Here is a 17,437-nt window from a genome sequence, read left to right on the forward strand (position 1 = left end):
GGTCAAGTCCTAACACTTTTAAATTGATCTTACATTAGGTCAAACTAGACTGTATTGGGTGGCTTAATTCACTTGGCTGCTTTTAAATCTGTAGAGAAATTTGCCTGGTAATGCATGGAAAAAATCCTGCTGAGGTAAATCAGAGGAGCTGTGTAGCAATTAAAGTGTTAATTGTAGATATGTGTTTTGTCCATTTTATTTTCACAGTTTGCCTTATGCATTTACCCCTAGAAATATCTAAAGATGCTAAATTAGCTCTTTTCTATTAAAAAAACCCAACTCACAATTAATTAAAGACGTACCCATGATTTCTTTTAATGAAGGAGAAAAAAAACTACAACAAACTAAACCAAACCAAAGAAAAACCCCAGTCTATCATTAAGATCTGTGCAACTGTCACTTTCCTGGATTGGATGCTTCAGGTGGGAAGAGTGAGCAGTTAGAAATTTTAATAGCAGGAGGAAACTGAAAAATAAGACACATTGAAATTCTGACCTACAATAATATTCCACTCTGTTCTGCAGAGAGTGGCTGCATAAAAATGTTGAAATAGAGACTGGAATAATGTTGGTGGGTTTTAGTATTACAGTTAAAACACTGCTCAGTCATAACCCCTACAAATGACTACTTTCACTTCCATTTTATCATCGGCATAATTAAAAGAAGTCTCTTGAAAGGGGCATTCTCATTACAGCCAAGGACCACTTCAGACCCCATTGAAATGAAAAGACAGACCATAGATTAGGTGCAGATACAAGTGGTAATTTCTAGGGAAGCATAAAATACCAAATGTGTAACAACCATATTTTATGTGTTCAAAAGGCTCACAGTATTTTATTGTACAAAGAGACTTTGGCTCAGAAGGACAACTTCAACCAAGTGGCTCCTATCAAATATTCTTAAAAAATTTCAACTGCCTTATCAGAAACAAATGTTATTTTGTTTCTTGTATTATTATTTTTAATTTACAGTCCTATAATTCAGCTGAAATTATCCAAAGCAAGTATAAATGTTGAATAACCACGAATTTAAGAAATTCATCCAACATTTCACAGAGGTAACACTCTATTTCTGTGTACAGCTCCAGAAAGTCAAAGCAGGCACAGCTTTTTACATGATCTAAGGCTCCTTTTTCAGTGTTGAGGAAAAAGTATTACCTTTGTCACTACACCAATATATTTTATAGAATTGCTTCAAAAAATACTGACTTTTCAAAATACATCAATATTTCAGTAGCTTTTTTGATCAACAAAACCTCAGAGCTCATGCTAGTTTACAGCTGAATAATGAGAGAGAATCCAGATTACCAAATTATGAGCATTATTTATTTCCTGTTTATTAAAAAATACTTTCAAACACATTTTATTTGTCTAAAGCTCACATTTGGAAAAATTAGGCACCTCTATTCTGTCAAATGTTTGGACTTCAAGATGTCACAAGCAGATGAAATTATGAATCCAGCATTATTAGTGGAAACACTTAGGTCATCCTAAAGAACAAAATCAACAAACTTCACAATTTCTGTATCTTGTACATAGCAACTATGCTATGTACAATTGCTATGCTATTGTATATAGCAACAAAAAATGTGTTAAATATATGTGTCTCTTCTTTAAAAATACTTCTGTGTCTTTTTTTCATTCTCCTCTCAGCAAATGTATCATTTGTTATCTGTAGTCACAAATGTATTCCAAAATATTCTTTAAGATAAATCCAAACTGCAGTTCTGTGCCTTTACAAGTAGGTTGAGATTGTGCTATTGTACTTAGAGGACATTCCAGTCCAGTTGAGTTATATCACCATAAGTTACATGATTGACTTTTACAGCAGAAAGAAAAGGTTGTACTCAAACAACTGTTATTGCCTCAATGGAAAAAAAAATCAATGAATGTAAAATGAACAAGAGATTTTGTCCAAGTTGCAGTTAATACCACTGAAGAGCTATGGATATTAAAAGGTCAACAAATAAATTAGTCCAAGTGTTGTGAAATGAATGATTTGGCTTATAATTGTATTGAGTGCAAATTGTTCACTGCCTATTAGACCAGGTAATTTTTAACCATGGTGCCTCAATTACTGTTCCATAAGCAATAATACAGTTGTAAGAGCCACTGGTTCGATCGGGTGACCTGGGAGACACTCCAGGACAGCTGCCTCTGCTATGATGGATCACTGAGCCTCATCTCCAAATGGTGCCAAACCTTCTCTTCCTGGGAGGGGATCTCATAAAAGAAACATTACTGCTTGATTCATTTTACCAAAATGCTCGAGTTTTCTAGAGTCAGCATCTGGGCATAGATTGTGAGGCTCTGTATTTCTTAGAAGAATTACGACAGGAGGCTTCCTATTGCTTCCAGCACTCTCTGCTAAATGGCATTATGATGGCTTGGAAGATGCTTTTTCTGCTACTCAATTGGGCTGTGCTGTGAGAAGTACATGGCAATCATATTTTACATCACCACGTAAACCACCACATAATGCCCAAAACTAGGCCAGAAATGGAAACTCCAGGTGAGATTATAGACATTACTTCACACTTGTGCAATGCCCTGCACTCAGAGATCTCATTTTAATGGGAGCAAATTAAACTTCACAACACACTTTCTAGGAACACACAGTCTTCTCCCCATCTTCATCAGAGACAGCCTTGAAGTGTAGCTGTTTGGCTGAAGTTACAGTGGGCTGTGGTTACAACCAAGGCAAGTTTTGTAGGGTGAGGTAATATCTTTGATCAGAGACGCTGATACGAGTGAGAAAAGGTGCAGTCAGCACACAGGAAGCAAGGATCGGCACCCAAAAACCTGGTTTATTCTAGTTATATCAGTCAGTTTAAAATACAACCATTCCCTACAAATCCTGATAGCCTTAAAAAGGGAAAAGGAATCAATCTGATATTGCTTTCATGCTAGGAATCAACACCCCTGGCAGCAGCTGTGTTTCCCCATTGCTCCTTGGGGCACGGTGCTCCCTGTGAGCCAGGGCTCAAAATAAGGCAATAAAGGGTACACCAGGCTTCCAGAGGACTGGGCCTTAGAGGATTGTAACTAGGCTGTGACTACACAGATCTGCTTTCTGCCCATGTATAAAATAAACTGAAGAGGTAAATGGAAATCTTGAATTATCAAATAATCTGCACAGGAGAAACCACAATAATAAAAGCCTAATTAGAATAGATTGTTCCCCATACAACCAAATCCTGTTTATATTGTCACTCTACTATATTTTTGATAAATCACTACATTCAAATGGTCTATTGGGAGGGTGGTTTTCCATTTCATCTCTCCATTGAGCAAAAAAATGTCTGGAGTCTGAATTTCCATTTCACCAGCACACAGTTGAACTGAATATTATTTGGCACAATACAGTGTACAACTGAGCCACTAAATGGCTGATTTACTAAATTATTATTAGATGAGCTCTTGCTGTTCCAAGTGAAAGTGCAGTCACTGTCTCTCTTCATGGTGTGTTCAAATTGTTCTGTGTTTAAATATTCAGCATGAGGCTAATGTGAACTGATGAACTGAGACTACAAACGTTCACTTTCGATGCAGACAGGGAGACAGAGATGCAACGTATCATGTGGCCTGCGGAGGTGAAGATGATTTATGTTTAAGGATGCTGCTGCCTATTTCCATTAATATCGGATATTCTTAATTAGCTTAGTGTTTGATCCAGGAATTTGGAAATGAGGCTAGAAGCTAGAAAACAGCTCCAAAACTGAAGATAGCTGTGTGGCTATGGAGGCATCAAAGTCCAGATGAAGAGCTACTTGAGCCTGGATCTCTGTCAGTAAAGTGCATGAGCTGCCTCCACAGTTTTATTCTTTGCTCTCTTGAATATTTGAGCTGTAACTTAAAACTATCACCTGCAATTCCTACCTGAGCATCACAGATCCTCAGTATGTAAAGGACTGACCACACTGTGTAGTTCTATGACTGACTGAGGTGAGCAGATATGGGGGGAAAAAGGAAAACCAGAAAATTTTAAGAAAGGTTAAAGAAAAAAAAGAAACAATTTCTTTACTGCCACCTGCTGGAGTTGACAATAACCCTTTGTCCCACGGAGAGAACAAGCTCCTCACTTGGAGGACAGTTATGGGGAGCATTTAAAATACTGTGATCCCAGACACTTACAGTAGATTAGAATTTTTTATTGGTGCTGTGTTGCCATAACAACATAAAGACAGCAGATGACTTAAGCTAAGCTTGCAAAGCAAAAGGCTGCTCATCTGGCAGTTAAAATGAATACAGTTCACTTCACAAGTTCCCCATATGGACCCTTAGTGTATGGTAATGAGGATACCATATGGTGGGAGAAAATGCACAGAGAACAATTGTGCTCCACTGGATGAGTGAAGTGAGCGGGAAGTTATGAGGAAACACAGGAGAGAGATTTGTGTGTGTGCTCTCTAACTCAAGGGTTTCTTTCAGAGGGGGTTTCTCTCTCTTCTTAATCTTCCTCTTAATATATACATGCATAGAAATGACAGAGAAACATATTGCACATTTTGCAACATCATTCATCATAAACTGTCAGCTGTGTTTGTAAATCAGCTTGGTTAGATCTTAGAAATTTGTAATTCTTAAAAGGTAAAAGTGCTAAGTTTTTAGACAAAGTGCAGGAAAATTTAAGCACTTCTGACAAGTAGAAACATTAGTGGTAATCATTTTAAAAATGCTTGCATCTTCCTGCCTGCATGTTTAGCTGTAAATAATGCCGCAATGAATAAAAGCTTTAAAAAAGGGGAGGAGAGGATGATGTGGGAAAAAAATATATTTTATTTCCAAAAGGATAAAAAGTAATAGATGCTCAGAACCATATGCATGCAAAATCCTGCTGTAAATGTACATATGCTATACAGTGTGCTGTGCTAACCAGATCCCAAACCTGGTAAGACAGCTTGCTAAAGGCTGCAAAGTCAATTTTGTACTACACATGCTTCATAAAAGATGAATATAAATGCATTAGTTAGACACGGTGAGCTAAATTAGAAGGTCAGGCAGGGCTGGAAGGGCTGAAATATCACACAACCAATGACTGTAATTACTCTTTTTTTAAGTCTATTAAGTGGTGTTGTTCTATCAAGGCTCAGGGGTATAGGACATGAAGTACAAGATAAAGTAATGTGTATTTATTACTCCCACGGGATCAATTTACTAGATATTTTCAGCTCCATGGAGCAAAATACACAAATGCAGCCTTTGTTACTTTCTTCAAACTGTGGCTTTTTCCTTCCAAACCTGCTCCTCGAAGGGACTGTGTTTACCTGCTCGGTGTCTTCCTGTCATCCTCAGTTAATTGTTGTATTTAGAACAACAAGGATGAGGATACAGGAACTGAGATATGTGGGGATCCCTCCTACAGGATGCTCAAACAAGTGGTTGGAGTCGCTCAGATGGAATGTGCAGACTAGAAAATCCAATCCCAGGCAGGATTTTTACCCCAAGGCAAAGCAGAGAGCAGGAGTGGAGAACGGCACAGAGCTCCTTGTCATCATGTTAGCCCTGATCTATTAAAAGTTTTGTCATAGATTCTAAATTACACCATCTGCTCTAATCATTTGCTGAGTAAATGCTGACCCAGTTATAAAGAAAGCTCAGTGAAATGTGTGTGCACACTGCTGACCTTCAGAAAGGAAAAGAGCTCCTTGCCAGCCCTGTGTGCAGGCTCTGCCCTACAGCAAGCGGTGCCTCTGTCCCTCTGCTCTGCATTTCAGACTCTGCGTATTCCCAGACACCCCTCTGGCATCCACCACCCCATAAGGGGGACACCTTCATAGGTACCTCACCCTCTCAGAAGCTTTGATGCTCTCTCATGGAACATTTTCTAAAGGATAAATAAAATATCAGACCCCCTAAACAACCTCCTCAACCAAGTGCTCGAACTGTTAGGAAACTTAAAAACCTCCAGCTGTTGAGGGTTCAACCATATCTCTGGTCTCACATCTCTGTAAATTTTACAGTAGAATGTAGAACCCTCCAAGTATATCCCATGACCTCCTTGCTCCTTGTAGATGAACGCCAATAGCTCCTCTTTACATGCCCCTCCCTTCCAGCCCACACTTAGTATAAAAGTTTTCTAATGATTCTCTTGTTATGCTGGATAGGAAAAAAAAAAGAAAATAAAAAAAAAGTGTTTTCTAAGGTGAAAATTACTGACTTAGGTTAAAATACAGTATATGTTGAGTTAGCAGATGGCAATACTTTCTGGAATTTCCATTGGGTCTGTCTGAAGCAACAAACCTGAGCTGCATTGTCTTCGTTGCTATTTTAACCTCTGCTAGCAAGCCTGAGCCAACCACCCACGTTTAGAGACAACCTTTATTTGCAGTATAAACAATACCCATGTCACGATGGATAAAGGGCAGATCTGTGGGATTTCATATGGAGAAAGACAACTGCTTTTGCCAGCCTCTGCTTCCTAATAACCACATGTCTTCTATTAGTGTCCTAAACGAGGAGGTGGGCTATGTCTTGGGGGGTTTTAATGACTGACCAGAGAAAAGGAGCTGAAGGGAAGGAGGATTCTGGTTACCTGTGCTCTCAGCTCAGCAGGGAGCTCCCTGTGCACTAGAGAGAGAAGCTCCACTTTCATCTACATGAAGAGAAACCAGAAGTAAATGTCCCTTTCAGGAGGGATAAGGGGTCTCCTAGACAGCACTGAAGGAATAGACTGGGAGGGAGAGGATGTCAGATCACAGAGGGAGTTGATGCAACGACTCGCTTCTCAAACACAGAGTGAACAATCTTCTGCTTAATCTAAATACAAGTGATGAGTTGTAGGAGTGGTGAAAATGGCAAATAAAATCTAGGAAATTGCATATAAAGAGGAATCGTTGTTATTAAATCATTTAGGATGGATGTGTTTCAAATCTAGCTCACAGTCGAAGCTGTTTTACAGCCCTAGCTGTGGAGTTTTAACAAAATTGCAGAATTGCAACGTGTCTGCCAGGGATTTATTTTAAGGATTGCAGGGTAGTTACATGAATGAACCTTAATAGACCCAACATGTTGTTGTGATCTGAACTCTTCAGTGATCTCCAGTGCAGTTTATGTGCACAGGAACCAACAACACCCCGAGTGCCTTTGTGTGCACGTGTGCAAACACCCGAGATGGAAATGGGGCACACACACGTGCAGGGCTGTTCCCAGCTCCACACAGGCTCTCTACAGACTGCAGGACAATGACACCATTTCTCAACCTGAGCATCACAGTGTTGCTTTTCTCTTATCCCCAGAGGTCTCTTGTTTCCTCTGATCTGCCTCCTGTCTGTTTCAGAAAGGAAAGACTACACTGCCCAGCACACTCTTGGTACTTGAACTCACTCCAAGCTTTGGTTGCTAATCCCACCACCTCTTGGCTCTCCTCCTGGTGCTTGTGGGTGTGGGGATGTCTGTACAGACATGCATCTCCTTCCACTGCCTGACCTGCTCTGGACGAGAAGGGAACAGATTCTGGCTCAAACTGGCTCCATAGCTCAGCTGTCAGCATCAGCTCCCTCTCTTTTCTCCAGAAACTATATATTGCCTTTCTACTTTAAGCACATCAGCTGTCAATCTAGCAGTCCAAAGACCCTCATTTCCAGGTGCTCCCATTCTCCTCACTGTGGGAGGGCATTCTCTACTGGAATTTGCCTGTTGAAGCACAGGGAAGGAGAAATTATTTTTTAAAATTTGTCCTTCTTTCCTTTGCCTACTTAGTTGGAACATTTCAAAAAATTCATCCTGAGCATAAATATTGAGCACTTTTGAAAATACTGGTTCTAAACTTGTGGAGATCAAAGTTCTCAAATAGCCTCAATGGTTTTAGAAATGCTGCTAACTCCTCAGCTCTGGAGGGCAGAGCATGTACTAACACTCACTTGATGGCCTCAACAATTCTCCTCAACTGCAGGGATAAGTCACAGAGCAGAATGCTCTTGATGGTCCATGGGAAGGGCAGCATGCCCTTATGAACCCAAAAATTATAACCACTTCTACCTCTGGAAAGATCTCTAATTCATCAGTAATGTTTCAATGGAATTATGGCCACAAACCCTAGGAGCAATTAGAGAGACATGATTTGTTTTATTTATTTAATGTGAAGGCACAAGGTTTTTCGTGAACAAAACGTGATGATGTGCTGTCAGGACAATGGGGGAAATGGAGGGAAGGATTTTGAGAGCTCTGAGCACTGCTCTCCTCTCTGCTGTTTCTCTCAAACATTTGCCCTCTCTGCCCGTGGTTCCACTGTGGGAGCCATATGGCTTCCAACACTCCTCTAAGTAGCCACTGAGAATTGTCTGTAGTGGAAGAGTGCCAAAGCCCTTCCTGGTTTAATGACATGGGGAAGAGCACTGTGCAGTGCTCACCAGCACAGAGGCTCACGGCGTCCTTGATGATGATCCTGGAGCCAGCAAGTGATGCTGGGAATTGAACCATCAGTGCCTCAAATGCAGAAGTCGACATGTGCCAACCCCTGCTGCATTCAGCCTCTGTGCATGGCATAATAATGAGACTTGAACTTGAGGTCCAACCTTCAAGCTTGCACAGAAGGAATTACCCAAAGACAGTTAAAAACAAAGGTCCTCTCTTTATCCTGTTTCCTTCTAAGCTTGCACAGTGCTGCCAGTTTCTTCACTGAGTTCATCCAACCCTTAAGGAGTAACCTTTTTTTTTTTAGGCCATCACATCTTACCTCTGAAGACATAACCACAATTTCCCTTGATTTTAAGATTTGAAAAATTAGTTTAAAGGTACTCCAAAGAAACTCATGAAGCCAAGAGGGTACAGGAGAGGACAGATGACTCAGTGCGAGCCCTCACTCTCATACCTTATCCATAAATACCTGCTAAACTTCGGAGTCAGGATATAGAGCTAGGAGAAGCTTTCTTCTGCCTGATGATAGGCAGCAGGAATGTGTGGTACCAGCCTCAGACCAAATGGGGAAGAGGAGGGTGCTCGGCCTGGAGGCTGCATTCCCACATTCCCACACCAGCACAAAGGGGCATTGCTGGGGACCCCCTCGGTGCCTCAGGAGTCCAAAAGGAGTCCAATTCCTGTGGAGGTTGGTGATGCCACAACCCCTGGCCACATAACTCAATTTGGAACTGCCAAATTTTATTTTACCTGAATATCCTCATTTAAATAAAATCTATTAGCCAGCTGGAATGTCGGGTCTAGGGAAGTTTCACAGTATTTCTTTTGGGCCTTGCAAATTCCTGGTGCATAGTGAAGGCTGGCTTCTTCTTTTCTGAGAAGCTATTTTCCTCCAGAAGCACATTTGGCAGCAGAGGCAGGATAGAGGTGAAAAAAAAGCCCCTACAGAAGGATACTCTCTTTCTTTGGAAAGGGTTGCAGCCCTGGAGTGAAACTTGACAAGCCATGAAAGCTGTGTCCTGCTGCAAGTCTGTCCAAATGTTAGGGAAAGGGACAGCTTGCAGAGGGTGAACAGAGCCAATGGTAAATGTAACTCTCCAGGACAGCATGTTTCTCTGGTGGGAAGAGGGAAGGACAACGCATCAGCGACCCCAAAAGCACAGCCTGCAGCCTGTCTAGGCAAAGATAAAAGACAGAACAAGTCTGTAAAGAAAAAGCCACATACTGAATTTTATTTCTTTCAAGGAATTAAACAAATCAAGTTCCAGTGTTCAGGAAATCTTCTCACCTTTCAAACACTTTAGAAATGCAACTAATCAAAGCCTACAACAATCCCTGATGAAAGACTGTGGACAGCTCAGGGAGCTACACAAGAAAGGTCACAAGTATTGCCCAGTCACAAAGGCTATACTAGATGTACATTAACTGAAAAAATCATTTGTCTGTGTCTCAGGTCTGAAAATTCACATTTTCTTTTTCACAGGGAGTGTTCTGACTCCCCAGCTCACTCAGTAATAGCAGATAAAACATGTGGAGGCAGCTGGGCACAGATAGTGACTCCAGATCATCACTATTGCTCAGAGTTCCTGTGGACAGGAGCAGCACTTAAATCCCCCACCTCTTAGCCCAATATACCACAGAAGTCACTGCAAATTCTTGCAAGGTAGCAAAAACAGATCTGAATGCAATCCCAGTGTTTTCTCAGTTCAAGAAACCTATCTGAATGATGCTGTCTTTACCCCAGCTTTTACTTTACAGAAATCAACAAAAAATCTCACTAATTTTCATGGGAACAAACACCACAGTACACAATGCTCTAATTAAATCAGCAATCCTGAAATAAAACAGTATATAATCATTATTATCCTAAACCAATATATGATGCAGCAGCAATGGAGTGACATCCAATTAACTTGATTTTATCACTGGTGAAGTTCTAAAATTGTGCTGGCAAAGTGCTGCTGATACCAAACCCAAAAAGCATCATTATTCTACAAGAACACTGCTCAGGTCCCAAAATGGTAACCAAAAAATATGTTCATTGGTACGTGTTTTAGAAGACAGGGAAATATTTGCATTTAAGAAAGGCAAGAGCTGTTTGAGTTAGCTGAGACTGAGAAAATAACAGAATTCTCCTAAGGCTCCAGTTGCTGATTGGGTTTTCTTGGTCATGCCTCTGTTTCAGCTCATCTGGGCTGGGTAACAAACCAGGACCATCATATTCACAGAGCCTTGCTCTTTCAGACAAAAACACGCATTAACCATCTTTACCATATTTAATAAGACAACAAACTTTGTGCTGACCTTTGGCAAGCGTTCGGGGTCACCGGGGTGCCGGGGGATAACCTTCTGTAACCTTTGGAAACCGTAGTCAATGGTGGGTTCGTTGAGAGCTGAAACAACAACAAACACCAGCGTGAGGTGACAAAGGCAGAGCAATGGGCTCAGGTGAGAACAGGCAAAGGCACCACGAGACCACGGCAGGACCACAGCAAAAGCCCCCTAGAACCCAGCACTGACTGAAGTCTTGGTTCAAACACTGCTTGAGGTTGGTCCTTTGGCTTCAACCCAAATCTTCCCACTTCAGCTCCTCCAGCAAAGCTGCTGGAAGATTTGGGGATGTTGCATAGAACTTCCAGACAGGAAGAAATTATTACCTCTGAAAGGCAAAATGAAATCAATTTGATAAATACTTTGCACCCCACATTTCATGTTGGGTTTTTTGTATTACGAGGAAGGTGACTGGAAGACAAAAGTAGTTACTATTCCAGTGCTTTTCTTGTTCCAAATATCATTGTACATTTAATACGCTCCATGTGCAATGTTCACAAATAATTTTGTTGTGAAATACAGGCAAGTGTCTTGGCAGAGGTTTTATTTTTTACTCATCGACACTGACTTCAGCAGCTTAGGCTCCAATCAGCACTAAACTGATCCAGGAGACTTAATAATTTAAAAAAAAAAAAATCCATGTTTTTAGTTCATCTTTGCCTAGTCCTTGTCCGATAAAATGGAGGTGAAAAATGGTGAAAGTGGAACACTTTAATCTTCATGAAAATGCTGGTCTGTCTGCATTAATGGAAGCTCTGATTGTGTCAAGCCTTTAAGCACATGCTTATCTGTAAGCACATACTTAAACCCATTTGCTTTCAGCAAAGCAAATTTGAGCATATTATGTTTTTTATATGATTGCCTATAATTACAGGGGACTGCACTGAATGACCTTCTAGCTATATTTCCAGTCATATGATCACTTTAAAACTCAGATGTTAGTGAGACTTCAACATGTGCTTAGAATTTCCTAAGTGCTTTGGTGAACTGGAACAGTCAAGTATTCTCGAGCATCTCTAAACAACAGCACATCTTGACTCTCCCATGCCAATAGAGATGTGGAAATATTCCACAGCGATTTGTTTGAATTTTTTGAGTTAAATGGAAAAAAAAAAACCCCATCAATTTGAAAGCGGATTTTTATATTTTCAGCCTTTTTTTTCTTTTATGGAGGAAAAAAAAATCTATCTTTTTTCATTTCTGAGTCACTTTAAAGTCTTTCTTCTCATCTTAGCTTCTTAATAGCAAAACCAAAATTGTCACACAAAGTCTTACTAATTTATGAGTATAACATATACCTTTATGAGGATCTTATTATGAACTTTATTATGTGGCTAGAACAACAATATTTGAACACTGCAAAAAGATTTAGCATTAAACTCCACCTCCCAGCCTCAACATGGCATCACCTGTCCATATTTCCATGTTTTATGTGAAGAGAACATTTTTCCATACTCCTAAAGGCCTTCAAAATTTCTTTGTAATTAATTGGCATTCCATACCAAACCCACAAAACCATCCCTTTAAATCACTGTTATTTTCAAACCACATTTCTACAGCAGATTGTCCAGCTGGCAAGAAAAGGGTCAAATTTTTTATCTCCTCCTGGAACTTTGGCAGGTCCCATCTCCAGAAGCAAACCCAGCAATGCTGCTGCAGCCTGAGGCAGAGGAAGGTGATGTTGAGGGATGCAGACCTACCCAACACAGTGAAACACAAACGTGTGGCTGATGGGGACTGGCTGGAGAGCTACATGGTCCAGCAGGACCTCAACATTCCTCTAATATCAGAAAGGAACCTTCTGACCGTATCCTGAAATTAGTCTTACAGTGTTTTGGTAACACCAGACTAGAAATGCTTCAGGGTTTTACTTTCTGAGCTTTTTACTGCCCCTCCAGTCTCCTTGTTTGTTTGGGCCTTTTTCAGGCATTTCCTTTCATCAGGAAAATCTGAATTTGATCTTTTATTTATATTCAGGAAGGAGTGAGCATAAGGCTTTTCCCTTTCTTGGGCCTTTTTTGATTTTGGGATGGTTGAGCCTTTTTCTCCTACATTTCCTTTCACACCCTGGCTCATGCTGACCTCTCTGTTGTGTAGTTTTGCAGAAAATATCAAAGTACCTTAGTTTAGAACCCCCTGGTTTCCTTACCTCTCAGCTTATTTACAAGGCTGCTTAGTTTAAATCTTTTTAAAATAAATTAATTTATTGCTATTTATATTTTTATCAAAAATAACTGTTCTCTGAGAGTAAAAAACCCCCAAACCCTACAGTCCAAATTTACATTTCTTTTGCAAATATGTTCAGAGATTTTAGCATGGTTCTGTCAAATGTGTTTCTCCTCTAATTCAGTCTAGTTTATGGCCATTTTCCCTTTAGATCCTTTGGGAAAGTAGTTACTAAATTCCACAGTATTATAAATGGAGGCCAGTTCTGAAATCCCCCCAGAGTTAGCAGTCATTTTCTCATATCTTCCTACACGTTCAACACATTTGAAATCCACAGAGTATTTCCTCTGAGTATTTTCTGAACTAAATGGCCAAAAAGAAAAAACAAGAATGTTAATTTTATGGTCCAATCTCACAAGGCATCAGGCATACTGTGAGAGTGAAAACTTTCTGCCTCAAACAGCTTCAGCTTTACTTTAGTGGTGGGGAGAAGCTACACACAGCATTCTGCAGGACTGGGTCCTAAACTGCTGTTGTTAAATACCACTCATTAGTCTACAACCCTTCAACCTTTCAATCTCAGATAATTTTTGTTTTTAAACAAAGATCTTTAGCTGCCTGGACATCTGACCACAGACTGGACAGTTTCAGCCCTCTATTCCTTGTTCATTTACAACCCAAATATAATCAATCATCTCTCGATGAAAGAGATCTGTTCACATATTTAACCCCACCCTTAGCATTAAACCAGACCAGTTGTGTGTCAGGAGGTGGAAAAACTCCAAAGAAAAGGAAATACTCTCATCTCCAAGCACTGCAGAAGAGCTGCTGCAAGGCCAGACAGCACCTCCCTGCCAGGTTTTCCTCTATCCCAGTACGTGTGACTGGTCTCTGCTCCTGAAATCCATCCACAAAAAGGCATTTCCCAGTCCTTTAATTCAAATAACAGTTTTCTTTCCATGATTGGGAAAAAAGAATCAATCAGAAATACAAACTCTCTATTTGTGTTCTTGACATCCCTACATTAAAAACAAGCTAACACATATGGTACTTAAAATGCATTCCCATTACCTTATATTTTAAAAGTACCATTGAAAGTACTACTAACTTTAAAAAACTGCGCTAAATTCAAATAGGTCCCAAGGCTAATGGAAGCAATTTGTATACCAACCCAAACTGACTGGCCCACTTTTCAAAATACAGGTATGATAATCTTGTGGTTTTAAAAGGACATTTAAATTGAAAGACTGTGAATTTAGTACATAATTATACCAATAGAACCCTTTAACTTGTCAACTTGTAAATCTAAAAGGCTATCAATCATTTCTAAAGAGGAAATAAACCTTAAAATTCTTTGATTGACAGTGCTTATTTTTTATGTGGAAAAAAAAAAAAAAGGAGTAAAGTGGCCAGAAATCCATTTACAAAAGTACATTGTTTTACATAGGTGAGTAAAAAGCCAATAATTACACCTCCAAAAGACATATAAATCAAGGGAAGTACTTTTCCCTCACTTACATATTTTAAGTTGCAGTAAACTTCAGGTAACTTTTTATTAAAATACTTTTCCAAATGCAAAGCTTATTGAAGCCATTAATAGAGTAGCATTTTCATTTAAGCTAATATAATCATTTTTGCAAATACAAGATTTAAGCCATTTTTCTCCTTCCAAACAATAAACTTTCAGCCTGTCTCCTGTGTGAATTAACTAAAATTACACCCAGGTGCACAAAATCTGTCTCTCTATCCTAGTGTATGAGTTAAAGCACAATATTTATTATTCTTACCATTTTATGAATTACTTCTTAAACCCTTGAGGAAGAACTTTCTTTCAAATTAGACTCTAACAGAATAAGCCACGAAGCTCTTTATGCAGCAAGTCTAAAGCCGTAACTCATAAAATCTAAGGCTTTTAATCAAGAAAATGCACAATGTCTGCGGAAATAGGGATGTGTTCATTATAGTCATCTTTTCAAAGTCCAACTTATGTTTTCAACAAAAATGCTGCTTATGCCTCTGAGAAAAAATGTTTCCATCATAACTATAATTTCAAATTCTGCACAAATAATTTTAATAACCACATGCAGATAATCCACCATCTTTAAAAGTCTCTTTTTTTAAACTAGTCAGTGGAGGGCTTTTTTTAATATTTCACATAATGAATTCCTACTGTGTCAATAAAGCTTTGGTTGTTAATTGAATGACTGTCTGATGTATCTGAGAGAGGAATTTGTTTCTCTGGCCATGCTGCCAAATCACAGCAGAATGATCGACACTTAATATCAGCAATTAAAAGGATCTGTTCAAATATCACATGGAATTCGTAGCTTGGGGTAGTGTAGGACAGCCCTTCACCAAGGAAAACTCATTCACCAAATGCAGAGAGTAATTGAATTAGACACATTTTAACATTATTATTCAAAGAAAAATAAACACACACTACATAGAAGCATTATGGAAATATTTCAGAATGTAAAACATATCCAGTTAATTTGTTTCCCATGCATTCATGGTTTCATTTACTCCTTTTATTTTTCAGTCCTTGTTTCTTTTTCATTCTGTTTGACCCAAAACCAATAAGAAAGCAGCACTTAGACCTATGAACTTCCCATCTGCTTTTCCAGTGGAAAAGGCTGCAAGGAGAGGGAAGGGATTCTGAGGGCTCAAATAACCCCCCCAAAAAAAAAAAAAAAAAAAAAAAGCTGAAGGCTACAAAAAAATTTGCCTCAGGCCCACAGGTCTGACCATCCTGATCTCAGAGGAGAAATCTGGTCTTGATTTTTTTTTTAAGCGAAACACTCAGGGAAAGGCTGAGTGTTGTAGAAATTAAATATCCCACAGTGTTTGCTCCTGTGGAGCACCAGGGAGTCGCTGAACAGTGGAATGGAAGAAGATTCTTTAGACTCTTCTTCTGTCTCTTCACAAATTTATTTTGTAAATTTGGCTCAACAACAAAATTAGGCAGCTGATGACAGGTCCTGAATTGCATTTTCAAAGGGTGGAGCTTTGGGGTCTACACAGTTGTTTTGTTTTTTTCCCTGTCCAATGAGAAAAACCTTATTAGAATATAAATAGAAGGTGACCCTGTGGCCAAGACACGCAAAGTTTTGTGTCCCAACATCTCACAGCCACAAAAGACTTTTGCTGCAAGCCCCTGACCCAAACAAAATAAAACATTGACTGCAGAAGATGGGAATAGGATGGGACAGACCATAATAACAACTCCAGGTACTAAAATGCCTCGCTAAGGCCCTGCAGTACAGCAGTGCTAGTGGATGGTGCCAAAAAGCAACACTTTGACACCAAACCCAACAACACTTATGCACAGTGGCCTCTTTCCGCCTGCTCTACAAAGACAGCGACAAAACCCACTTCAAAACCCCATCATCAAATGAGAAAAAGTCTGTTCTGCAAATCTCCCTGCAAAGACTTTTCCTTTGCTAATTAAAGCTCCCTAAATGAAAACATGCAAGCATCCGAGCTATTGGTTGTTGTTGTTGTGAATTTGTCTTGCTTTTTCTAAAGTTTTCTTTCCACTGACTTTCCCTGGAGTGTTTATTCCCACAAGCAGTGGAAAACGGAAGTGAGTGGGACAGCAAGAGCATGCACAGAAAGGTTTGGGCTAGAAAGGCCCTTCCAGTCTTAACCCAGAATTTCCTTGTTTTTTCTGGTCTTGGTACTTGAACATGTTCCTGTGCGTTGAATTTCCATTGCTAAAATCAAACTGTGACATCATGTCACTTCTCTAAAATTAGAAATAGGGCTATCAGAAATGTAATTTCTGCATTTTATTGCCACGTAAAGCCCCATCAGACACCCCGCGCTTGTGTCAAGCAATGAGGAAAATGCAGAGCTGAGTCAAATGATAAACCCAACCCAGAGCTCTCCCAAGCTTCCCCAGGGCCTGCTCTTTACTTGAACTAGAGATGCAATAGGCCAGTTTTGGAGGCAGCTCCATCAGTGTTATTACAGACATGATGGACAGCGTGATATTTTCTTCCCAAAACAATTTTTTTTCCAGGAACTTAGAACCAGAGGAGCAATTCCCTTCTCACCCAGCCCACTCTCTGCAGCCAGTGGAGGTGCTGAAGATGCAAGGAATGCATGTCTTGAGCCCCGTATTTTTATGGAAGTTACAGAAGGCAATTATGAGATCTGTCTAGCAGGAATTATGTGTTGGTTTTTCCAAACACATTAACTCTGAAAGTTCACTCAAAGCAACCTGCAATCTGGCTTGGGGGATGAAATAAAAGTCAATTTGTGAGCTTCACAGTTTCTTCTTCCTCTGACTGCACTGACCTCTTGTCTAATGGGGAAGATTTGGCCTTAAGGGAGGCTGAAACAGAATCCAGTTTCAGGCACTGGAATTTAAACATCCCAATTTCAAAACAGGCTGGTGGAATTCACTGTGGATGTGCATACAGAGCACCAGAAGGAAATTAATGCATGTTGGTTACTTCGTCTGGCCATCCAGGTTAATTGATGCAACTTTGGCAGCCTTTATAAAAAGGGAATAAACAGCATTTACAGGTGAATATCTTCCAGTTCTTCAGACACATTCTGGAGGTGTATGTGAGCATGCA

The 17,437-nt window shown here is 39.8% G+C and overlaps 1 protein-coding gene across 8 annotated transcripts in view; it reads right to left on the minus strand.

Moving 5' to 3' along the window:
• The window catches only part of EBF1 (EBF transcription factor 1), a 266,875-nt gene that overhangs the window by 20,335 nt on the left and 229,103 nt on the right, over positions 1–17,437 (minus strand). For all 8 annotated transcript variants that reach the window (XM_066197371.1, XM_066197370.1, XM_066197369.1 and 5 more), the window contains exon 11: positions 10,662–10,750. In XM_066197371.1, coding sequence (XP_066053468.1) covers positions 10,662–10,750 — 89 coding nt within the window. The remainder of the gene's footprint in view (positions 1–10,661; positions 10,751–17,437) is intronic.

The sequence above is a fragment of the Chamaea fasciata genome, unplaced genomic scaffold (assembly GCF_029207755.1).
Source record: "Chamaea fasciata isolate MVZ Bird 193981 ecotype frontalis unplaced genomic scaffold, bChaFas1.0.hap1 SCAF_15, whole genome shotgun sequence".
Taxonomy (NCBI): Eukaryota; Metazoa; Chordata; class Aves; order Passeriformes; family Sylviidae; genus Chamaea; species Chamaea fasciata.